The sequence below is a fragment of the Phyllostomus hastatus genome, unplaced genomic scaffold (assembly GCF_019186645.2).
Source record: "Phyllostomus hastatus isolate PE091 unplaced genomic scaffold, TTU_PhHast_1.1 phas_contig_38, whole genome shotgun sequence".
Classification (NCBI taxonomy): Eukaryota; Metazoa; Chordata; class Mammalia; order Chiroptera; family Phyllostomidae; genus Phyllostomus; species Phyllostomus hastatus.
In genome coordinates, this window is record NW_025333869.1 from 27,107,948 (window position 1) to 27,126,828 (window position 18,881).

Sequence of the window (18,881 nt, forward strand, 5' to 3'; positions counted from 1 at the left end):
CTCATCTCTGAGTCATCATTTAAATTTTATTCATTGTCAATCAACCAACGTTTATAGGGCACTTGTGATGCACTGGCAACTCTCCTAGACACAGGACATAAACAGGACACAGTCCAGGCCCTGGGGAGCAGCCCCCAGCCGTGCTGCAGGGAGGTGGCTTCGATGCATCTCCGGAGAGAGGAGGCGAACAGACCAGTAAAGGCTGTGGAGGACAGAGGGGAGCGATCAGAAATGCCGCCCCACCTCACTGACGATGGGACCTGGGCAAGCCCTCTGCTCTCGGGGGCTCCCTCTGCTCTTCTCCAAATGAGGAACTAAACTGGGGCTCCTGGATCCTTGAATTTCATGGACCAATAAAATACCAAAAACCTAACAGAGGGACCCATATAGATCACCAACTTTTTATTCCATTGAGTTAGCAAATTTAGAGAAAAGAAAACCAATCTAACTACCTTCTGACATCACCATTATTTCATGAAAGAAAGGGCATTTTAATCCAAAAGGCAGAAAGGGCATAGTCTCAGAATGGAGACTGATCCTTCCAAATGGATTCATTTAGCTGAATAAAAAGCTCACTGCGCTGTCCTTGTCCTCACTTTGCCCAGTCCAAGTGAACTATGTCGACCCACAGAACTTTCCAGCACTAAGGCTCGTGATGCTGTGTGGGACTCACTGAGGCCACGACCAAGTGGCCCAAGCCCAGCAGCGTCCACTGTCAGACACTGTTGAAGAAGCACCCAGTTCTCAACGCTTCCTGGAGTCCTCTGTTCTCTCCATTTACCTCCCTCATCCCTGCAGCTACCTGCACCTTCTACTCCCTGAAAAAACAGTTCCTCTCTCCACTCCAGTCTTCAGGCCTCCAGCCTGGGAGCCAGGAAAGCACAAACCAATGAGGAGCACTGGTGAGCTCACACCCCGTGCCCACCGGCTGCTGTTCAGCCGTGGCCGACACGGACCTGGGCTCCCCAGACTCTACAGCATGCTGGGAGTGCTCTAAGCACACTGTGTTCAGCTCTTGCCTCCTTCAGCCACTGTCTCGGCTGCAAAGAGCTGCCTTGTACAAGACCACACACCTTCTTGGGGCCACTTACACCCAGTGATCATTGTGGAAGTGTAAGGACTGGCCACCTTTGCCTGACACAGGGCAACTCTAAAGGGCCATTCTAGTCCAAGCGACCCATGGGGCTGTCCAAGGCTGCTGCCTCCCACAGGGCAGCTCAACTTCCTCCTCCACCCACTGCTGCTTCCTCCTTCCTTTCCCAGCTGTGGACCCCTAATAACCACCCTGCACTCTATGCTCTGAATCAAAGTCACTTCCTAGAGTTTCCCAACCTGTGTGTCATCAGCTCAGCCCATCCCAGAGAGAACCAGTGGCCAGCCTTTCCCTCTCCACCTCCTGGTGGAGGGGACGTCCCATACACAAACCTCAATGTGCGAACCAGAGTCTTCATGTGCCCGTAGGAGCTAAAGGAATTCAAATATGTTTTTTCTCCTTTCCCAAAGACTAGCCTTCAAGGCCATTGTAAAGAGACAGACTCAGCAGGTCAACCCTGAGCAGCGAGGCTGATCAGTAACCCCTTAGTCCGGGGTGACCCCCACCCTCTCCTTCCATGAAGCTACAAGCACATATTTGAAAAGCTGCAAGAGCACATGGCTTAAGGAGGGAATCAAAACTCAGGTTTAATACCTCCAAAATAGAGTCCCCATTACATAGGCAATGGCAGTGGCAGGATGATGGGGGGCTGGGGAATTTGCCCTGCTGTGGATTTCTATGACTGGTGATACTCTCTCTACGGTCCCGGACCTGTGCTGTGCTTGCACCTGAAGTTCAGCAAACTCCAGCTGCCTGGGAGCAGGAAGCAGAACAGCAAAGAGGGAGAGTTGTCTTGTGCTTACATCCTATTCTACACATTCTGCTTCTGAACCGCGGCCAGCAGAGCAGGAGACTGAAACAAGCCCCAAAGTTGAGTGGATGCTGCTGCCGCCACCAAAAGAGATCAAAGGCAGAGGCCCTTCAGCGAAGTGCAGACATCCAAACACAGGCTGGTGGCTCACTCCATGGAGGCAGCAAGCCCCTACCCTGTGGCCTGGCCAGGCCCAGAGCCAGCCGTGTCTGGAGCAGGCTCTGGGCAGGCAGGAGTCCCAAGGGCCTCACAGTACACACACCCACAGGAGGAGTAACAGCCCAGGAAGCAGACCCTCCCCAAGGTGCAGGACTGGATTCCCAGGAGGCCGACCACAAGCTTAGTACAGCAAGGACACCAGTGCTGGTGAATGAGAGCCCTCCTCTGCCTTAATGAGGGACACACCCTGTCCGCCTTCAGGTTCCACACACACACAGGTGTGCTCAGCCACACACATACAGTCACCCAGGAACAGTACTGCAGCTTCACCCAGTGGCTGACACATGCACAGTCGGAGACCAAGAGCAGATTCCTGTGGGTTTGCCCCTGGGAAGCAGCTCCACCCTGGGAGCAGCAGCTCCATCCAGCCTCCCCGGGGCTCACAGTGAGCCCAGTCCTTGTCCGGTGAGAGTGGTTCTCAAAGTGAGGTCCCCAAACCAGCACCATCAGCATCATTTAAGCACTCGTTAAAAGTGCTTGGAGTTCCGTCTTCCCTGCAGAGCCCCCAGCTCTCTGGGGGCCTCCTGTGGGCCAGCCCCTGGGCTGAATGAACTTTACACATATCATCTCATTTAAAACTCACAAATATAGTAAGCCTTCATTTATCATTGTTGATAATTTCTGCAACTTCAAGCAGAACAACGCATAATAAAACCTACTTTACCCTAAGCTAATTGATATAAACAAAAGTTAAGCTCCTACAACATCTCATCAACGTTATAATAAAACAACATTGAATGAAACATTATTCAAGGACTTGCTATATACCAACGGATGTACACATTTTTTTCCTTTTTTTTTCCTTTTTTTTCAGCTAGAAAAGCCGAAGTTCAAAGTCTGGTGTCAGTGAAACTGACTCACACCCAGTCTGGCTCCCAAGTGCATGCTCCTAATCACTTTCTAGACGTAACTCCTGGCCCAGGATGAATATAAACACCCCACCAAGGACTGTGCCCTCCATGCCAGCCGCCACCCCTGCCGCCCTTATTTCCCCCAGGTCTCCCCCTGCCTGGCAGCTGGTCCTAAATCTTTCCTCAAGAAACAAGCTGGGCCATCCAAGCAGGGGTGGGACCAGGGGCGGGAGCCAAAGCCCCAACTCAAGAGCAGGCACCACCTCTGCCAAGGCCCTCACTGGCCGGCACAGGAGAGCAGCGGGAAAGGCAGCGCTCTGAGAGCTGGCGGCCCTGCCCGCACCCCAAAGCCCGGAGAGAAAGCCGGCTGCGCGGTGGGATCCGAAGGCTGCTGCCGTGTGCTCGTCTGGTCCCAAGCGGTTCCTGAGTAGTACTAGGAGGGACCTGGGTTTGAGTCCTTACTTGTCACCAACTTGCTGAGTGACCTGGACTGGTCATATCTCTCCTTAGAATCTGTTTTTTCATTTCTGCAGTAAAGGGGTTAACCCATAATTAACAAGGATAACTCCTGCTTTGAAACCGGGTCTTGGATTTTAGATTTCCATGTGACACTGGAGAAGTCTGGCCGGGACATGGGACTCTGAAATGCCAATGGCTCTGGAACCCACTCTCTGCTCAGCCTGACTCATGTCTGTTTGAGACTTGGGAGTGCCTGCTGGTTTCCCTGACGTGCCTGGCTTTGCACCTACTCCTCTCTCCCCTGTACACTCCCGCCGAGGAGGAGTTCTCTCCTGTAGCATATCCAGGCAGAGCACCGGGAGCCAGAAGGAGCTGAGGAGCCAGACCCTTGTCCCAGACCCAGAGGCAGCCATGGGAACCTGTGCAGATACCAACATCTCATCTGACCTTGAGAACAACACCACAGGCGTCACGACCTTCTCCATGCCCGGCTGGCAGCTGGCACTGTGGGCCACAGCCTACCTGATCCTCGTGCTGGTGGCCGTGATGGGCAACGCAACAGTCATCTGGATCATCCTGGCCCATCAGAGGATGCGCACCGTCACCAACTACTTCATTGTCAACCTGGCCGTGGCCGACCTCTGCATGGCCGCCTTCAATGCCGTCTTCAACTTCGTCTATGCCAGCCACAACATCTGGTACTTCGGCCGTGCCTTCTGCTATTTCCAGAACCTCTTCCCTGTCACGGCCATGTTCGTCAGCATCTACTCCATGACCGCCATTGCTGCAGACAGGTAGGAGGCAGTGGGGGTTGGGAGAAGCTGGTGGGAGCCAGCTCACTTTGCTGGAGCTCAGACAAAGCTGGTGACTTGCCCAAAGTTTCACTGCAAGTTAAGTGTGGGACCCAGGAAATTGCCTCCCAGCCCGATCATGATACAAAGTATGCATCTGGAAGGCAGAGGATGATGGGACTGAAGCAGGTGAGTTTAAGGTTAGACACAGAAAGAACTTTACACCAGATAGCTGTTCAAGGCAGTGGGGCAAGAGTGGCAGTATTTTAGGAACTTTTTGGAGTGTTCTTTCCTGTGGTTGGTCTTTACTAGGAGGTCCGTCGTTTTACACAAAGAAATTGCTTACATGGTCTTTCTATTCCTAGACAAATTACATGAGGGGAAAATTTAATCTTGCATGCAGCTGCCATGTAACTACATGGGCCAGTCATTTTCCTGAGGCTGTTCTCAGGGCTGCAGACGTGACTTCAGAGAGTTGGTCAGGGAGGGGTAGAGGAGTGACTGGTAAGCAAATAGGGAATCCTTTTTTAAAAGTATTTTTTAACCTCACATGAGGACATTTTTCCATTGCTTTTAGGGAGAGGGGAAGGGAGAGGGGAGAGAAGGGAAATCTTGAAATGACAGAGATGGTTGCCCCCTCACACACACCCCAACCAGGGTTTGCGCCCCGGCCGGGGATCAAACCGGAGACCTCTCGCTCTATGGGACAGGACAACGCTCCGACCAGCTGAGCCACAATGGCCAGGGCTTGGATCTTTTAAAAGCTGGTTGGGGCAGGCAGGTCCCAGTGTGAATGTAGAAAGGGACTGTGTGTCCCTGAGGGAGTGTGGTTGAGACAGACAGCAAACAAAAAGAAACAGAGGGAAGACACCAGGCAGGTGTGAGAGGCAGGGTGGGAGCTCAGGGCCCTGAGAGACACAGACTCCTCGTCAGGATGGTTTGATGAGGCTCATAGTCCCCCATCCCAACCCAGCTACCCAGCAACCCCTCACCTATAGCGGCTCACTTCTCTGCTCTTGGTTGTTTTATTAATAGAGTTTCTCTGAAGATTTCACTCAAGAAATTTATTTCTACTAATTAAAAACTAAAAAAAGCTATGCCGGGTGACTCCGTTGGTTGAGCATTGTCCCGTACACCAAAAGGTTGTGAGCTTGACCCCACTCAGGGCATGTACCTGGCTGCAGACTTGGTCCCCAGTTGGGGCGTGTGCAAGGGGCAACAGACTGATGCCTCTCTCTCTTCTTGATGTTTTTCTCTCTCTCCCCCTTACCCTCTCACAAATGAATAAACATATCCACAGGTGAGGATTAAAAAAATAATAATTTAAAAATAATAAGGCCTGGCTGGCATAGCTCAGTGGATTGAGCGCGGGCTGGGAACCAAAGTGTCCCAGGTTCGATTCCCAGCCAGGGTACATTCCTGGGTTGCAGGCCATAACCCCCAGCAACCGCACATTGATGTCTCTCTCTCTCTCTCTGTCTGTCTCTCTCTCTCTCTGTCTCTCTCTCCCCCTCCCTTCCCTCCCTAAAAATAAATAAATAAAATCTTTAAAAATAATAATAATAAAAACATAATAACAAAAAGAAAGTTTAAAAGCCATTCATCTGGGCCAACCTTCTAATTCTGCACCCAGGGAAACTGAGGCTAGACAGATGGTCAGGATCCCCTGAAGTCAGCCAGCACGAGACAAGGGTGGGGCCAGGTGCCCAGAACCCAGACACTCCACCCCCTCCATCACCACGAAGAACACAATAACACCCCCTGGATAATCTGAAAGTCCCTCTAAGATTTTTTCCTTTACTTAACAAGTACTTGAGTGTGTCCTCTGTTTCAAGCACTGCAGAATGCACACCAGTGGAAAAATTGTCCCAGAATCATAACCTCATGAACACTTCCTTTTTAAAGGGGGTGGGGTTGGGAACAGACTGTGGAGGGCACAGAGGGAGCCAGGGGACCAGGCGGGAGGCTCCTGAACAGGTGAGAGAGGACGGTGGCTCAGGTCAGGTGGTAACAGTGCAGACCTGTCCATTGATTTCTGCATTCATTCGTATGTTCACTGCATACTATGTACAGATACTGTTCTGGGAACTGAGTGGGAAAAACAGTTGAAGATGCCTGCCCTGGTGAGAATTTAAATAATAAACACGTGAATAAACATATATTGTATTTTGAGATCACAAGAGCTATGGGAAAGTACTAGGAAGGGGAAAAGGGATCTGAGGTGCTTGGGTGTGTGTGTTGGGGGTGGGGGAGCAGGTTGTAATGTTAGATGAGGTGTCTGAATTGGCCTTATTTTGAGCGTGGGATTTGAGCAGACAGGAAGGAGGCGAGAGAGCCTTCCCCAGGGCTCCGGGGAAGGAATATTCCAGGCAGAAGGCGCAGCAGCAGCAAAGGCCTATGGCAGGCGCATGCCTGGGGTGTGTGGGGAGCGCAGGAGGGAGTCCTCACCCGGGCAGGGTGCACATGCTCCCGGCGCAGAGCACAGACTCGGCTGCCCACTGCATGCCCCAGACCTCAAGACATGAGCTTCCCTGCTCAGGGCAAGGGCTGAATAAAATGTGAGGTCTTCTTGTCCTGGCCTTGTCCCAAGGTTCAGATTAATCCTGGGGAGGAAGACGCAGGAGTCATCCTGGACCAAAGCTATTTCCGGTAAATTTAAAGGAAATAAATACATAGGAATAATCACACTCTCAAGTCCTGAGCCCCAGCTGCCTGCAGACACTTCTCAAGCATCTTTCTTATTTGCTCTGCACAGTAACCCTAATGGCACAAATTACTATCGTCCCACTTCAGAGGAGGAAACAAAAACAGAACCCAAAGAGCTTAGGTCATTTGCTTAAGAGCCTATTTCTGGGAAGCAGCAGAGTCAGGATGCAAATCCAGACCAGCCCGAATCCAAAGTCTCAGGCCTGCTCCCCTGCCAATAGAACAAGAAAGCTCTCCTTTCCCATCCCGCCTCCCAGAACAGGAAGGACTCCTGAGCCCACAGGTTGTCACTCTGGTCTCCTGCATCGTCTAGGGGTGCTGAAGGACCCCGAGGGACAGGGCCTACTTATCCTGTCCTGCTAGGGTGCTCGGCCTGGGTCCAGGCTGTCGAGGGGCAGAGTTGGCCCAGGGCCAGGCCGCAGTCAAGGGAGATGGTCAGTGCCCAGTGTGCGGGTGGAGGGGTCAACAATCATGCAGTCCCGACATGCACCACCTGCAACCACGAGCTGTGGGCAGAAATGTGAGGGGTCATGAACTTGGAGGGGGGCCACAGTCACAAATGTAGGCAGCACAGCACGGTGTGCAGGGACTCCAGCCGTGCCTGGCACTGTCACCAACAGATATCGCAGAAACTTCTGTTGTGCAGAAATTGCAAAGTATCACCTCCATTCCCTGCCACTTCAAAATTTCCACAGTGTCCAGACCTGCTGCTAAATCTTGTTGTTCAGTGGGTTGATAAAAAAGCCGATATATTTCTGTGTTCCAAATTTGTTATATATTTTCATGATGGTATTTCAGTATAATTGGTTGTCTTTGTAATCCTGTGTACTATACCCGCAGCCAGGGAACAGCAGAGCTGTCCCATGGCCAGAGTGAGCCTGGTGTGGGAAGCAGTGACACATGAAGGCTGGCCAGTGCACTGGTCATGTGCAGAGGTCATTGAATCCCGCGTTTAAAGATTGGGCCCTGCGCTGTCTGCTAATGTAGCCATAGCCACATGAGGTCCATCTGGGAAAAGTTCGGCCATTTTTTTTTTTTTAAGATTTCATTTTATTTTTTTAGAGGGGAAGGGAGGGAGAAAGAGAGGGAGAGAAACACTAATGTGTGGTTGCTTCTTGCACACCTGCTACTGGGGACCTGGCCTACAACCCAGGTATGTGCTCTGACTGAGAATCAAACCAGTGATACCTTGCTTTGCAGGCCGGCATGTGGGGGGGCTCTGCCGTCAGGGCACCCCCAGCCACCATGGATGAGAATAAGTCTATCAAGACATGATCTGCTTGGGGAGGAAAGGTGGCCAATCTCTCAAAGGACAAGGGCCAAGAGCCTTTTCCTCGATGGGCTTTTATTAGGTTCATTTTGCACAGGAATACAGGTAAAGCTCATTAATTATTGTTAGGCAGTAAGGATCAAATAATAGATAACATACAAAGAACTCTGAGGGCCTATTTTGAGTCAGGGCCAGTAAGCTAAAGAGCATAAAACTTTGAGGAACAAACTTCTTGCTTGGACCCCTATCATTTAATTGAGAGCATTCTAAACAAAGCAGGTTTCACAGGATTTTACATATTCTTTCTTAGGCCTGATCACCTGGGGAACCCGCCCCTTCCAGCACAGGGTGACACCCACCACCAGCATTGTTTCAGGCTTAAGTAGGGCAGGGAAAGTAAGGCAGCCAAGAGATTAGGACACTTCTTGAAACAGAATGTGGACCCGGGCTATGTCAAAGCCGAGGGGAGAGGGTCCATCACCCCCTTTTGCTATAGCCCCCCAAGTCCTTCTCTGGGGGCTCCCCGTGATTGTGCCTGTCTTAGGTCAATCCCCCCTTGGGGAATCTTACCCCTCATTGGCTAACTGACCAAGCACTGGGGGCCAGGCAGGGTGAAGTAAAAGGAGCAGAAGCTGCACTCCTGCCAGGGAGATAAGCTTTGTCTCCTTAGTGGCTTATGGTTCAAAGGTCACTCCCTCAGCCTTAGCCATGGGGGGTTACAAATTCTGAAACCAGGCAGGGTGGTTCCCAGCACTAGCACTCAGTCCACTGAAGCACACCAGCCAGGGCAAGTCCAGCCATTCTTAATATATGTAGAATGATTTGTGTGACATCAGTGTAGCCTGCCAGCCAAGGAGGGTGGACTGGAATGCACGTGTGTGAACAATGACAACTTCACTGTACTAGTCAGTGGGGGTGGTAGACGCCACTGAGTGAGCCTATGTGTACTGTGTGGCCATCGCATTCAAAATGACTGAGCAACTAGAGCAATAAATCTGCATCAAATGTTGTATTAAGCTTGAACATTCCTCTGTGGAAACTATTCAGATGATTCAGAAGGCTGCAGCCATGGGCAACTGGGGATTAGCAGCTTCATCACAACAATGTGCCTGCTCATGCATCACATCTGATGCAGTTTTTTTGCGAAACATCAAATCACCCAGATAACTCAGCCCCCCTACAGCCCAGATTTGGTGCCCTGTGACTTCTGGCTTTTCCCAAGACTAAAATTACCTTTGAAAGGGAAGAGATTTCAGATCGTCGATGAGATTCAGGACAATACAATGTGGCAGCTGATAGAGACTGAGAGAACTGTGTGAGGTCCCAAGGTGCCTATTTGAAGGGGACTGAGATATCATCGTTTTAAATATAATGTTTCTTGTATCTTGTATCTTCATCAATAAATGTCCCAATTTTTCATAGTGCATGGCTGGGTATTTTCTGAACAGACCTCATATATGCCTAAGTTCTAATTAATTAAAATTAAAATTTCAGTTCCTCAGTCATATTGGTCATGTGTGGTTAGTGGCTGTTGAACAAGACAGTGCATATACAGAGTATTCTGACCACTGCAGAAAGCTGGTGAGCAGCACTGCTTTGGTCTTTGTCCAGGAGACTGCTGGGCTCTGCTGAAGTTTCTGAACAGAAGAGGGACTGGCCTAGGGCTGAAGGGCTTGTCAGGGCTGAGCTTCAGACAGATGTCCAGAGGTGGACTTCCAGTGTGGCCATAGTGCTCTCCTGTGGCCATCTGAAAGCAAGCCCATACTCAGAGGACGGTGCTGTAGTGGGGGCCCCGTGGGGTTCAGGCCACTTCACTAGGGTGCCATGTGGCTGTGGGATGTCACTGGCCCAGCTGGCTCTCTGCAGGTCACCAGCAGCAGTGTGGGGCATGGGGCTAGAGGGTGTGGGCCTATAGTGGGGGAGAGTGTGGGGGAGAGGGAGGTCAGACAGGAAGGTGCCCACTGCTCATACCGCCCTTTGCTCACAGGTACATGGCCATCGTCCACCCCTTCCAGCCACGGCTATCAGCCCCTGGCACCAGAGCAGTCATTGCTGGCATCTGGCTGGTGGCCCTGACCCTTGCCTTTCCACAGTGCTTCTACTCTACCATCATCATGGACCAGGGAGCCACTAAGTGTGTAGTGGCCTGGCCCGAAGACAACGGTGGCAAGATACTCCTTCTGTAAGGCTGGGAAGGAGGTGGGGGAAGCATGGTGTGTGTGTGTGTGTGTGTGTGTGTGCATGTGCATACACCCAACAATGCATGTGTGTGTGTGTGTACAGGGCACACACATGTGTCTGTGAGTGTACTTGGGATTATGTAAGTACACATACATGCTAAAAGTGACATCATTTACTAAGTATCAGGCTTGCTCTAAGCACATTACATGTATGAACTCATTTAATTCCCCTAACATTAAGAGGTATGTATTATTATTATTCCCATTTTTCAGATGAGAAAACTGAGGAACTGAAAAACTAAGTAATGTGCCCAAGACCACACACATATAGTAAGGGCTGAGACAAGGAGTTAAATATAGGCAGTGCTGCTTCACAGCCCAATCTGCTCCCCACTCTGCCACTGAAATCAGGATGTGTGCGTTCTTAAATGAGGACTCGGATGCTTGCACATGATGCCACCTGTATAGGCACACTGCACCCACTCATGTCTGTGCGTGTGTGTATAAGTATACAGGTATGCTTATGGATGTGTGTGCCCATAGGTTCGTGTTTAGAAATGTGTGTAGGTGTGTGTTTTGCACTGTGAAAGCTCGGGCCACAAGGTCAGGGTATTCAGGCAGAAAGACAGGCAGATGGCAGAGCCTGGGATGTTTTTGGGAGGATGCCTGGTGCCTGCCTTGTGCTGAGGTGGGCACCAAGGGATCTGGGGTGGGCATGGGGTAAAAGAACTCAGCATGGCCCAGCCACTGTGTGACCCTGGGTAAGGCCTTTCCCTTTCTGGGTTCCATTTGCCTAGCTCTCATGGCATGGCTTCCTGATCCCCAAGCACAGCATGGTTGGTTAGTAGAGGACAAAGGACGGGTTGAGGTGTTGTAGTCACAGCCGGGGAAGACAGCCCTGCTCAGTTCCTGCTGGCTAGAAGGCCCTTCATAGTCACTTAGCCTCTCTGACCCTTCAGCTCCTTCTCTCTCAAATGGGGCTTATTAATTATACAAGAACCTTGCTCAAGGGTGGTTGTGAGCACACATGAAAAATGTACCGAAAGCCCTTAGCACCATGCCCATCACAGACCCGGCGAGCCAGTGTGTGGCAGTTTAAATATGGGACATGAAAACAAACTTGAAGGAGGCAGATTTAGTCCAACAAGGACCCAGCTGCCCAAGCATGAAGATGTGCATGCTCTGAGATGGGGGGGGCTGCCAGGTCACCATAGCAACACAGTCCCCCGCTTCCACCTCCATTAACACCCTCCCCCAACTCCACCCCTGCCTGGTCTCCATCTGTCCTGAGCACCGGGCGAGGAGCTGCTCTGTGCCTTCAGTATAGGGGAAGGTGCCATTCCTTTGAGAAGCCTCTTCCTGGCAATTGTTGCTTTTGCAGGGCAGGCCCTGCCTGGTCTCGCCCTTACCCTGTACCCCACCTTCTCAGAGGGACTCCCTGCTCCAGAGCGCTGTTGTGTAGGGAAGCGGTCCGGTTTCTGGCTCAGGGAGGGATGGAGAGCCGAATGTTTCGTGACTGACCACTAGGAGGCAGCGTTTCTCCACCCTAATACAGGGCTCTTCTTCCTGAGACGCGGACCAGTAAGAACTTAGGGTACAGAGCACCAGCTCTCTGGGGGTGGGTGGGCAACACATATACACGCACACGATCTGAGAGAAAATACTATTCCGAATTGTTAACAGTGCTGGGGGTGGATAAGGAATTTTACTTCCTTCTTTGTGCTTCATGGCATTTTAAATTTTAAACAAATGTATTACTTGGTTAACTTTCGTTCCTTTTTATTTATTTATTTTATTTTATTTTTTTTTTCGGCACTTATCTATCACTTGGACGGACGCAGGGATAACACTAGTGTCCCTTTCGAAGCAGGGAAAGCCCTATTTGGGCACGTGCGCTAGCTAATGTTGCCTTTGTTTATTTTCTTTAAATCAAACTAAGGTCTCAGGAGGCCGCCCGGGGTGGCTCTCTGGGGACAACTCCAGGGCAGCTCGGAGGCACCCGCGAGGTCCAGGGGACTGAGGAAGTCGCCCCACGGACCGCCGGTGCCAAGGCCCTTGGCTCTCCCTCCAGGTACCATCTCGCAGTGATAGCCCTCATCTACTTCCTGCCTCTCATGGTGATGTTCGTCGCCTACAGCGTCATAGGCCTCACGCTCTGGAGACACACTGTCCCCGGGTACCATGCGCACGGCGCCAACAGGCATTACCTGCAGGCCAAGAAGAAGGTAGGCGCCGGTCGGTGGGGGTGGGGGGCTTACCTGGGAAGGGTGGGGCTGGAGGCCTGGTCCGCCTCCGATGCCGTTTTTTCTGGGCTCAAGGCCTGCCCTCAAGGGGGCGCTGCAGGGCACAGAATCCGCTCGTAACTGGCCCAGGTCCCAAGTCCCTGGCCAGAGCCTGAAGCTGTTCTTGGGCAGGTCTACTTGCCCTTGGTCTTTGGTCAAATAGAAAGTTAATGGAACCTCCCAGAATGTTATGAAAATCATGGAATCCTAAAGCCCCACAGAATTTCAGATACCTCCAAAAACCTCAGAATGACGATTTTAAAGTCTTAGACTTTTTGAGTAATACAGCGTTTGAGTGAATTTAAGAACTCCTGCAGAACCACAGGGGCTCCTTGATAGGATCACAGGAGAACTCTCAAACACTGGGACTGCAGAATTCGGAGATTATGGAGACTGTCATCTGTCCTGAATTTCCAAAAGAAGTGCCAGTGTCTCCCGGCTCCTGCCACTCAGGGTCCCCAAGGATCCTGATGGTGTTCAAAGCTTATCTTTGACTGCCCACTTCCTGTCAGGCGAGCAGGAGAGGTAATGGGTTAATCATATGTATCAGATCCAAGTCTCGGCTTCTCATCTACTATTTGGAACTTTTCAGGGCAATTCAGGGAGGTAGTTGAACATAGGACACCATTTTGTTGTCCTTCATGGAGAGCTGGTCTCCATTCGCCAGCCCTGGTTTGTCTCCCATCCCTCATGGGGTACTGTGCCGTGCTCAAGTGCACCTGTGGAAATCAGTCAGGACGAGGGAAGTGTCAGCTGGGCTCTGGACAGAGGCTGGGGTCCCAGGGTGGAGCCTCGCTACCTATGGATGGAAGGGCTGTGGCAGACACAGATCCTGGGGTGGGGCTGGGGCTGGAAACCCACAGCTGGCATAGGGACTCCCCAAAAGAGGGGTTAGGAGAGAATGCTCATCCACAAGGGATCCAGGATTCGTTTTAGAGGAAGTGGCCACTGAGTTAGGCTTTGAGGACTGAGGACTTCAAAGGAAGGACAGCAGTGTGGGTAGAGGGACCAGGCTGAGCAAGAACTACAGCATGGAGGGCTCAGGAGTGTCCAGGAGACTGAGGCCATAATGGTAGACAGGACCTGCTAGTTGAGGGCTTCCTAGACTGCCCCTGCCCCTGCCCCTGCCCTGGGAGGATTGGGGCTTGGGGCTTCCAGGCTGCAAAGTGACCTGAGCTTCTTCCGGACCAGTTTGTGAAGACCATGGTGCTGGTGGTGGTGACGTTCGCCATCTGCTGGCTGCCCTACCACCTCTACTTCATCCTGGGCAACTTCCAGGAGGACATCTACTGCCACAAGTTCATTCAGCAGGTCTACCTGGCACTCTTCTGGCTGGCCATGAGCTCCACCATGTATAATCCCATCATCTATTGCTGCCTCAACCGCAGGTGAGCCCTCATCCCATTCCCTCAGCCCTCAGGGCCCCAATCTGGACCCTGGCCCCATCTGGACCTCCCTGTGCATCTTGAGTCCATACTCCCATGCCTTCCACCCTCACAGGGGCCATCCTTACAGTAAGCCCACAGCACAATCCTCCCGCTGGTGTGAGCCCCCACCCCCCATTGCTCTCACCATTTGTCTGCTCCTGCCCTGTCTTCTGGGGGCTACATCTGGAACAAAAAGAAGAGAGAAGGTAGGGATGGAGAGATGGAGGAAGGGGGAGAGTCAGAGAGAGCCAAAAGGACAGACAGAGAGGGAGGGAGGAAGGACCCAGGTAAAGGATATGTCCTGGCATTTTTTAAAAGGTTTTATTCATTTATTTTTAGAGAAAGGGGGAGAGAGAAAGAGAAACATTGATGCATGAGAGAAACATCAATCAATTGCCTTTTGCATGCACCCCACTGGGGACTGAACTCATAACCCAGACAGGTACCCTGATCAGGAACAGAACTGGCGACCTTCTGCTTTGTAGGACAATGCCCAACCAACTGTGCCACACTGGTCAGGGCTGTCCTGACATTTTTAAGAGCTTCCTGCAATGAGGAAGAACCAAGGGCTTTCCCTGGGCAAGAACAGTCCCAACCCCAGCAGTACGAAGCAGTCAGAGGAGACCCAGAGCCAACCGATCTGTTCCCTGGGAAGATCAAAGTGCCTCTCCTGCCCTCAAGAGGCTCTCGGGGCAGCTGGGAAGTGAGTTTGTCAGAGACAGCCAGGGAGGGTGCAGCCAGGATCTCACACTCCCTCAGATGCCATATGGTCCTCCCTGCTTCTGTACTTCTGGGGAAGCAGGGTCCCAGGGAGGGGCTGGCCTTTTTCTGGGACACTTGGAGAGGTGGGAGGTGCTGGGCCGGGCAGAAACTCCAGGGCCCAGGAGCCCTGCTTACAGAGCAGGCCATGCAGCCTCAGAAAACCCTGAAGAAGGTGGGGCCAGATCAAAGGAGATGAGAGGGGAACGGTGAGTCCTGGCCTGACTGAGAGTGATATGGGCAAGACTGGCCTTGGGCCGCTTTGTTCGTGCCTCCTATTGCCTCCCTGCCCACACGTCCGGGCCACTCCTGCCACTGGGGTCTTTGCGTTCAAACTTTCTACCCACCTGGGCAAGGCCAGAAGGAAGTGAGAAAACTGTAAAAAAAATTTTGAGTGTTTAATAGGTGCCAGAACCCTCCATTGTCTCCTGCAATGTAAGTAAATAATAGAAGGAGGGGGCATTGTTCCCATTTTACAGATGAGGAAAATGAGCCTTGGAAAGGAACTTTCCTAAACTCACAGCATGCAACGGAGCCAGCGTTCCCTGTCTCTCCAAGGCCTGTAACCTTACTCTCCCATCGCACATCTCTCCTGCATGTAGCTTATAGGAGTGAGAACGTGGAGACATGGACTGTCACATGAGGGAGGGGCCCCCAGCCCTCAGTGTCTGTGTGCGGGTCACTCTCCTGCTACCCACGGACACAGTCCCTGGGATATGAACAGCACCCCAGGGCTCTGTTTCTCCAAGGGACTCTCCAAGTTCCTGAAATAAGTTCTGCATCATTCGGTATTTGATGGCACTAGCTCTGAAGGGGGGCAAGGGGCCATGTGTGCCCCGCACTATCCCAGGCACTTGGGAGACAGTAGTGAACAGAAACAGTCCTCCTTTCCCCGGCGAGCTGGCGTTCCAGTGAGGCAGACAGACAATAAGCAAACACAGTGAGTACATGAACCACGTAGTATCTTAGGTGATAAGTCCTACAGAAAAACAGAAAAAAACGAGAGCTGGGTGAGGGAGCACAGAAAGGGCAGGGGGAAGTAGCAGGCATGGGGCACAGCTTTACAGGATGGTCAGGGCAGGTCGTATTGAGGGGTCTTTTGAGCAAAGACTTGAGGACCGAGTGGGCTCTGTCTGGGGAAGAGCTCCAGGCAGAGGGAACAGCGGAGGCAAAACCTCTGGGGTTAAGGGAAAGACGGGCTGGTGCTCTGACCTGGGGAGCCTTGTGGGTCTCTGAGCCTGAGAGACACAAGCTCCAACTTCCCTGAAAAGAATCAACCCTGGCTGGTGTAGCATAGTGGATTGAATGTGGGCCTATGAACCAAAGGGTTGCTAGTTCGATTCCCAGTCAGGGCACATGCCTGGGTTGCAGGCCAGGTCCCCAGCAGGGGGTGTTCAAGAGGCAACCACACATTGATGTTTCTCTCCCTTTCTCCTTCCCTTCCCTTCTCTCTAAAAATAAATAAGATCTTTTAAAAATGAAAAGAATCAGTGCAGCAGCTATGTCGGAACTGGACTACAGCAAGGCAAGGAAAGAGATGGTTAGGTTACTGCAGTAATCCAGGCGAGAGATGGTAGGTTTAGATTAGGGTGAGAAGTGGTCAGAATTTGCATATTGCTGAGGTAAAACCAACAGAATTTGATGGAGGGGAAGTGGCACATGAGAGGAAATCAAGGGTGACTCCCAAGTTCTTGGCCTGAAAACTGGAAGGACAAGGCCGTCAGTTGTCAGGAACGGAGGTGAGGAAGACGGTGGAGGAGGGCCCCAGGGAGGATGATGGTTAGCTCGGGCTGGGACACACTGACTGTGGGTGCGAGGGCCAGAGGCCACTCAGCTCCCGCAATACAGCCATTGGTTGGGCCACACTGTGGAAGCTCGTAGAGCTATGAGGCAAGGAACCAGAGGTGGGCCTGTCTTCTGGGATGTGGAACCGCAGCCTCTGGGAACAGACAAGACAGTTCTCGCCCTCTCGGCTGTCACACAGGGTCTCACTTGTTTCCCTTCCTCTCTGACGGCCAGTATTTCTCACTTATTTCTGTTCCACTGATTTCTCCTGCTTCCTGTCTGCTTCCTCTCATCTCAGTGATGCCATGGGGAGAGTTATTTTTTAAGCAAATATACCAAAACTTCACAGTTCCAAGTGTATATCTTCTTTCAAAGCAATCCCTTCAGGAGAGCATCCCTATTCCACCCAACTGCCAATGCCCTATTTTTTTTAAGACTTCTATGAATATTCCTGTAGAAGCCAGTTAACAAGCCAAAGAAAATCTATTGTTTCTATATAATTTGTCCCTGGTTTCTTTTTGTGTGTCACTAATAACAAATGGTGTAATTCAGCTCAATCACCCACTTCAATCACTAGGCTTAGCTTCAGATTACTTCTGGCTGTTTCCAAATATTAAATTCACTAAAGACTGTGTCTCGACAGGGACCCTGAACAACGGTAGGTGCTTGGGAGTGAGGCAGTGACCCTCCTGGAGGGGAGAGGGGCTTCTGGAGGCAGGGCAGCCCCACGACAGCCCATCACTGTCTACCCGACCGGCTGCTCCAGCTGACCTCCCGCCCCCAGGTTTCGCTCTGGATTCCGGATTGCTTTCCGTTGCTGCCCCTGGGTCACGCCAACCGAAGAGGACAAGATCGAGCTGACTCACACGCCATCCCTGTCCAGGAGGGTCAACCAGTGTCACACTAAAGAGACTTTATTCATAAATGGGGGGGATGTGGCCTCGTCTGAGGCCACCAGTGGGCAGGCTGGGGGTCCCCAACATGGGGTGCCTGCTGAATCCTGAAGCCTTGTGTCTGGCTGCAGGGTGAGGCTTAGCACCCTCTGAGAAGTCGCAGACCAGATCTGAAGAGACCAGATCTGAAAACCTGGCCCACGCCTCACCCCTCAATACCTCGACGGAAGAACAAGGGGCCGGGCAGTCTGCGGGGGATGCTGACTTGAAGAGGACCCAGCCTGCCCTCAGACAGTGCCTCAGGGGATCCAGCGAGAGACAGGGAGACAGAGTGAGCTAACACCTGTCAGCCAGGAGCTATGGGCCCAGACACCTTCCTGGGGCACAGAACGTAACGAATAAGTTGGATCCAGTATAAAAGAAAAACTGCAACCATGATGGTAAAAGGCAACTGGCTTCCAGTGTTGGGGTGATAGGGAGTGGTGGGGACTGTGGCAAACCAGAGGACATAGGCATCCAAAGGGGACAGTAGCTGATCAGCTCTAGACAAATGCTGCCGTGTGGTGAGGGGAATTCACTGTTGCCTCGTCTTCTAAGTCTTCCAAGAGAAGCCAGACATCCCAATCTGTGAGACTTCCAGGCTTGTTACAGTTGGCTCATTTTTATCAACATTGGGGGAACAGAACAAAACACACCTGCGGGCAGCAGCCAACAAGACAGATTCATTGTCAGGTTCAAGACATGAGGCTTCTCTGCCCTGGCATCTAAATACTCAGATCCAGCCCAGTATTGATGGTGAAAAGTCAAAGGGGTTGGGGGGAAAGGCAAAGGAAGCCTCCGCTGTGCCACCTCACACAAGCCCCCCTGGCCCTCCGCTCTCCCTCTCCCGATGGCAGGGCATGCTGCGGGGATGACGGAGCGACACCTGCGCACCACCAGGCCAGACACAGGTGAAGTGTTCAACGAACAGCAGCTGCCATGGTGTTCGTTACTCCCGTGCCGGCTGCATTACATGAACAGCTCCTGCGAGGCAGCAACACAACTCTCACCCTCACTTTCACAGCAAGGAGGTGGCAGGCAGACACCAACTGTCCTGACCCAGAGGAAGTTCCGGGTCTGGCCCAAGGACGCCCCTCTCCCAGCTTGCCGCCTCCCCCCCGTCTAGGCCCCAGAAGAACTGTGTAACACTAAGTGTACATCAAGAGGGTCCAATGTTATCAGGTGTTCTCCACAAAAATCACTGTGCCACAGGCACCAGCTGTGCCAAATAAAAAGGCTCTGCTCTCGCCAAACCTTGCAGCCAGTCCTGAGGGAGGCCGCCTAGAGCTGGGGCAGTGGCTCAGGAGATTCATGTG

The 18,881-nt window shown here is 51.9% G+C and overlaps 1 protein-coding gene across 1 annotated transcript; it reads left to right on the forward strand.

The window, feature by feature from the left end:
• Window positions 1-3,263: 3,263 nt before the first annotated feature.
• On the forward strand, window positions 3,264-18,818 carry TACR2 (tachykinin receptor 2). Its single transcript, XM_045842150.1, has 5 exons — window positions 3,264-4,227; window positions 10,188-10,382; window positions 12,452-12,605; window positions 13,854-14,050; window positions 17,418-18,818. Exons 1-5 carry the CDS (start codon window positions 3,845-3,847, stop codon window positions 17,635-17,637), a joined length of 1,149 nt encoding a protein of 382 aa, XP_045698106.1. The 5' UTR covers window positions 3,264-3,844; the 3' UTR covers window positions 17,638-18,818.
• The last annotated feature ends 63 nt before the right edge of the window (window positions 18,819-18,881 follow it).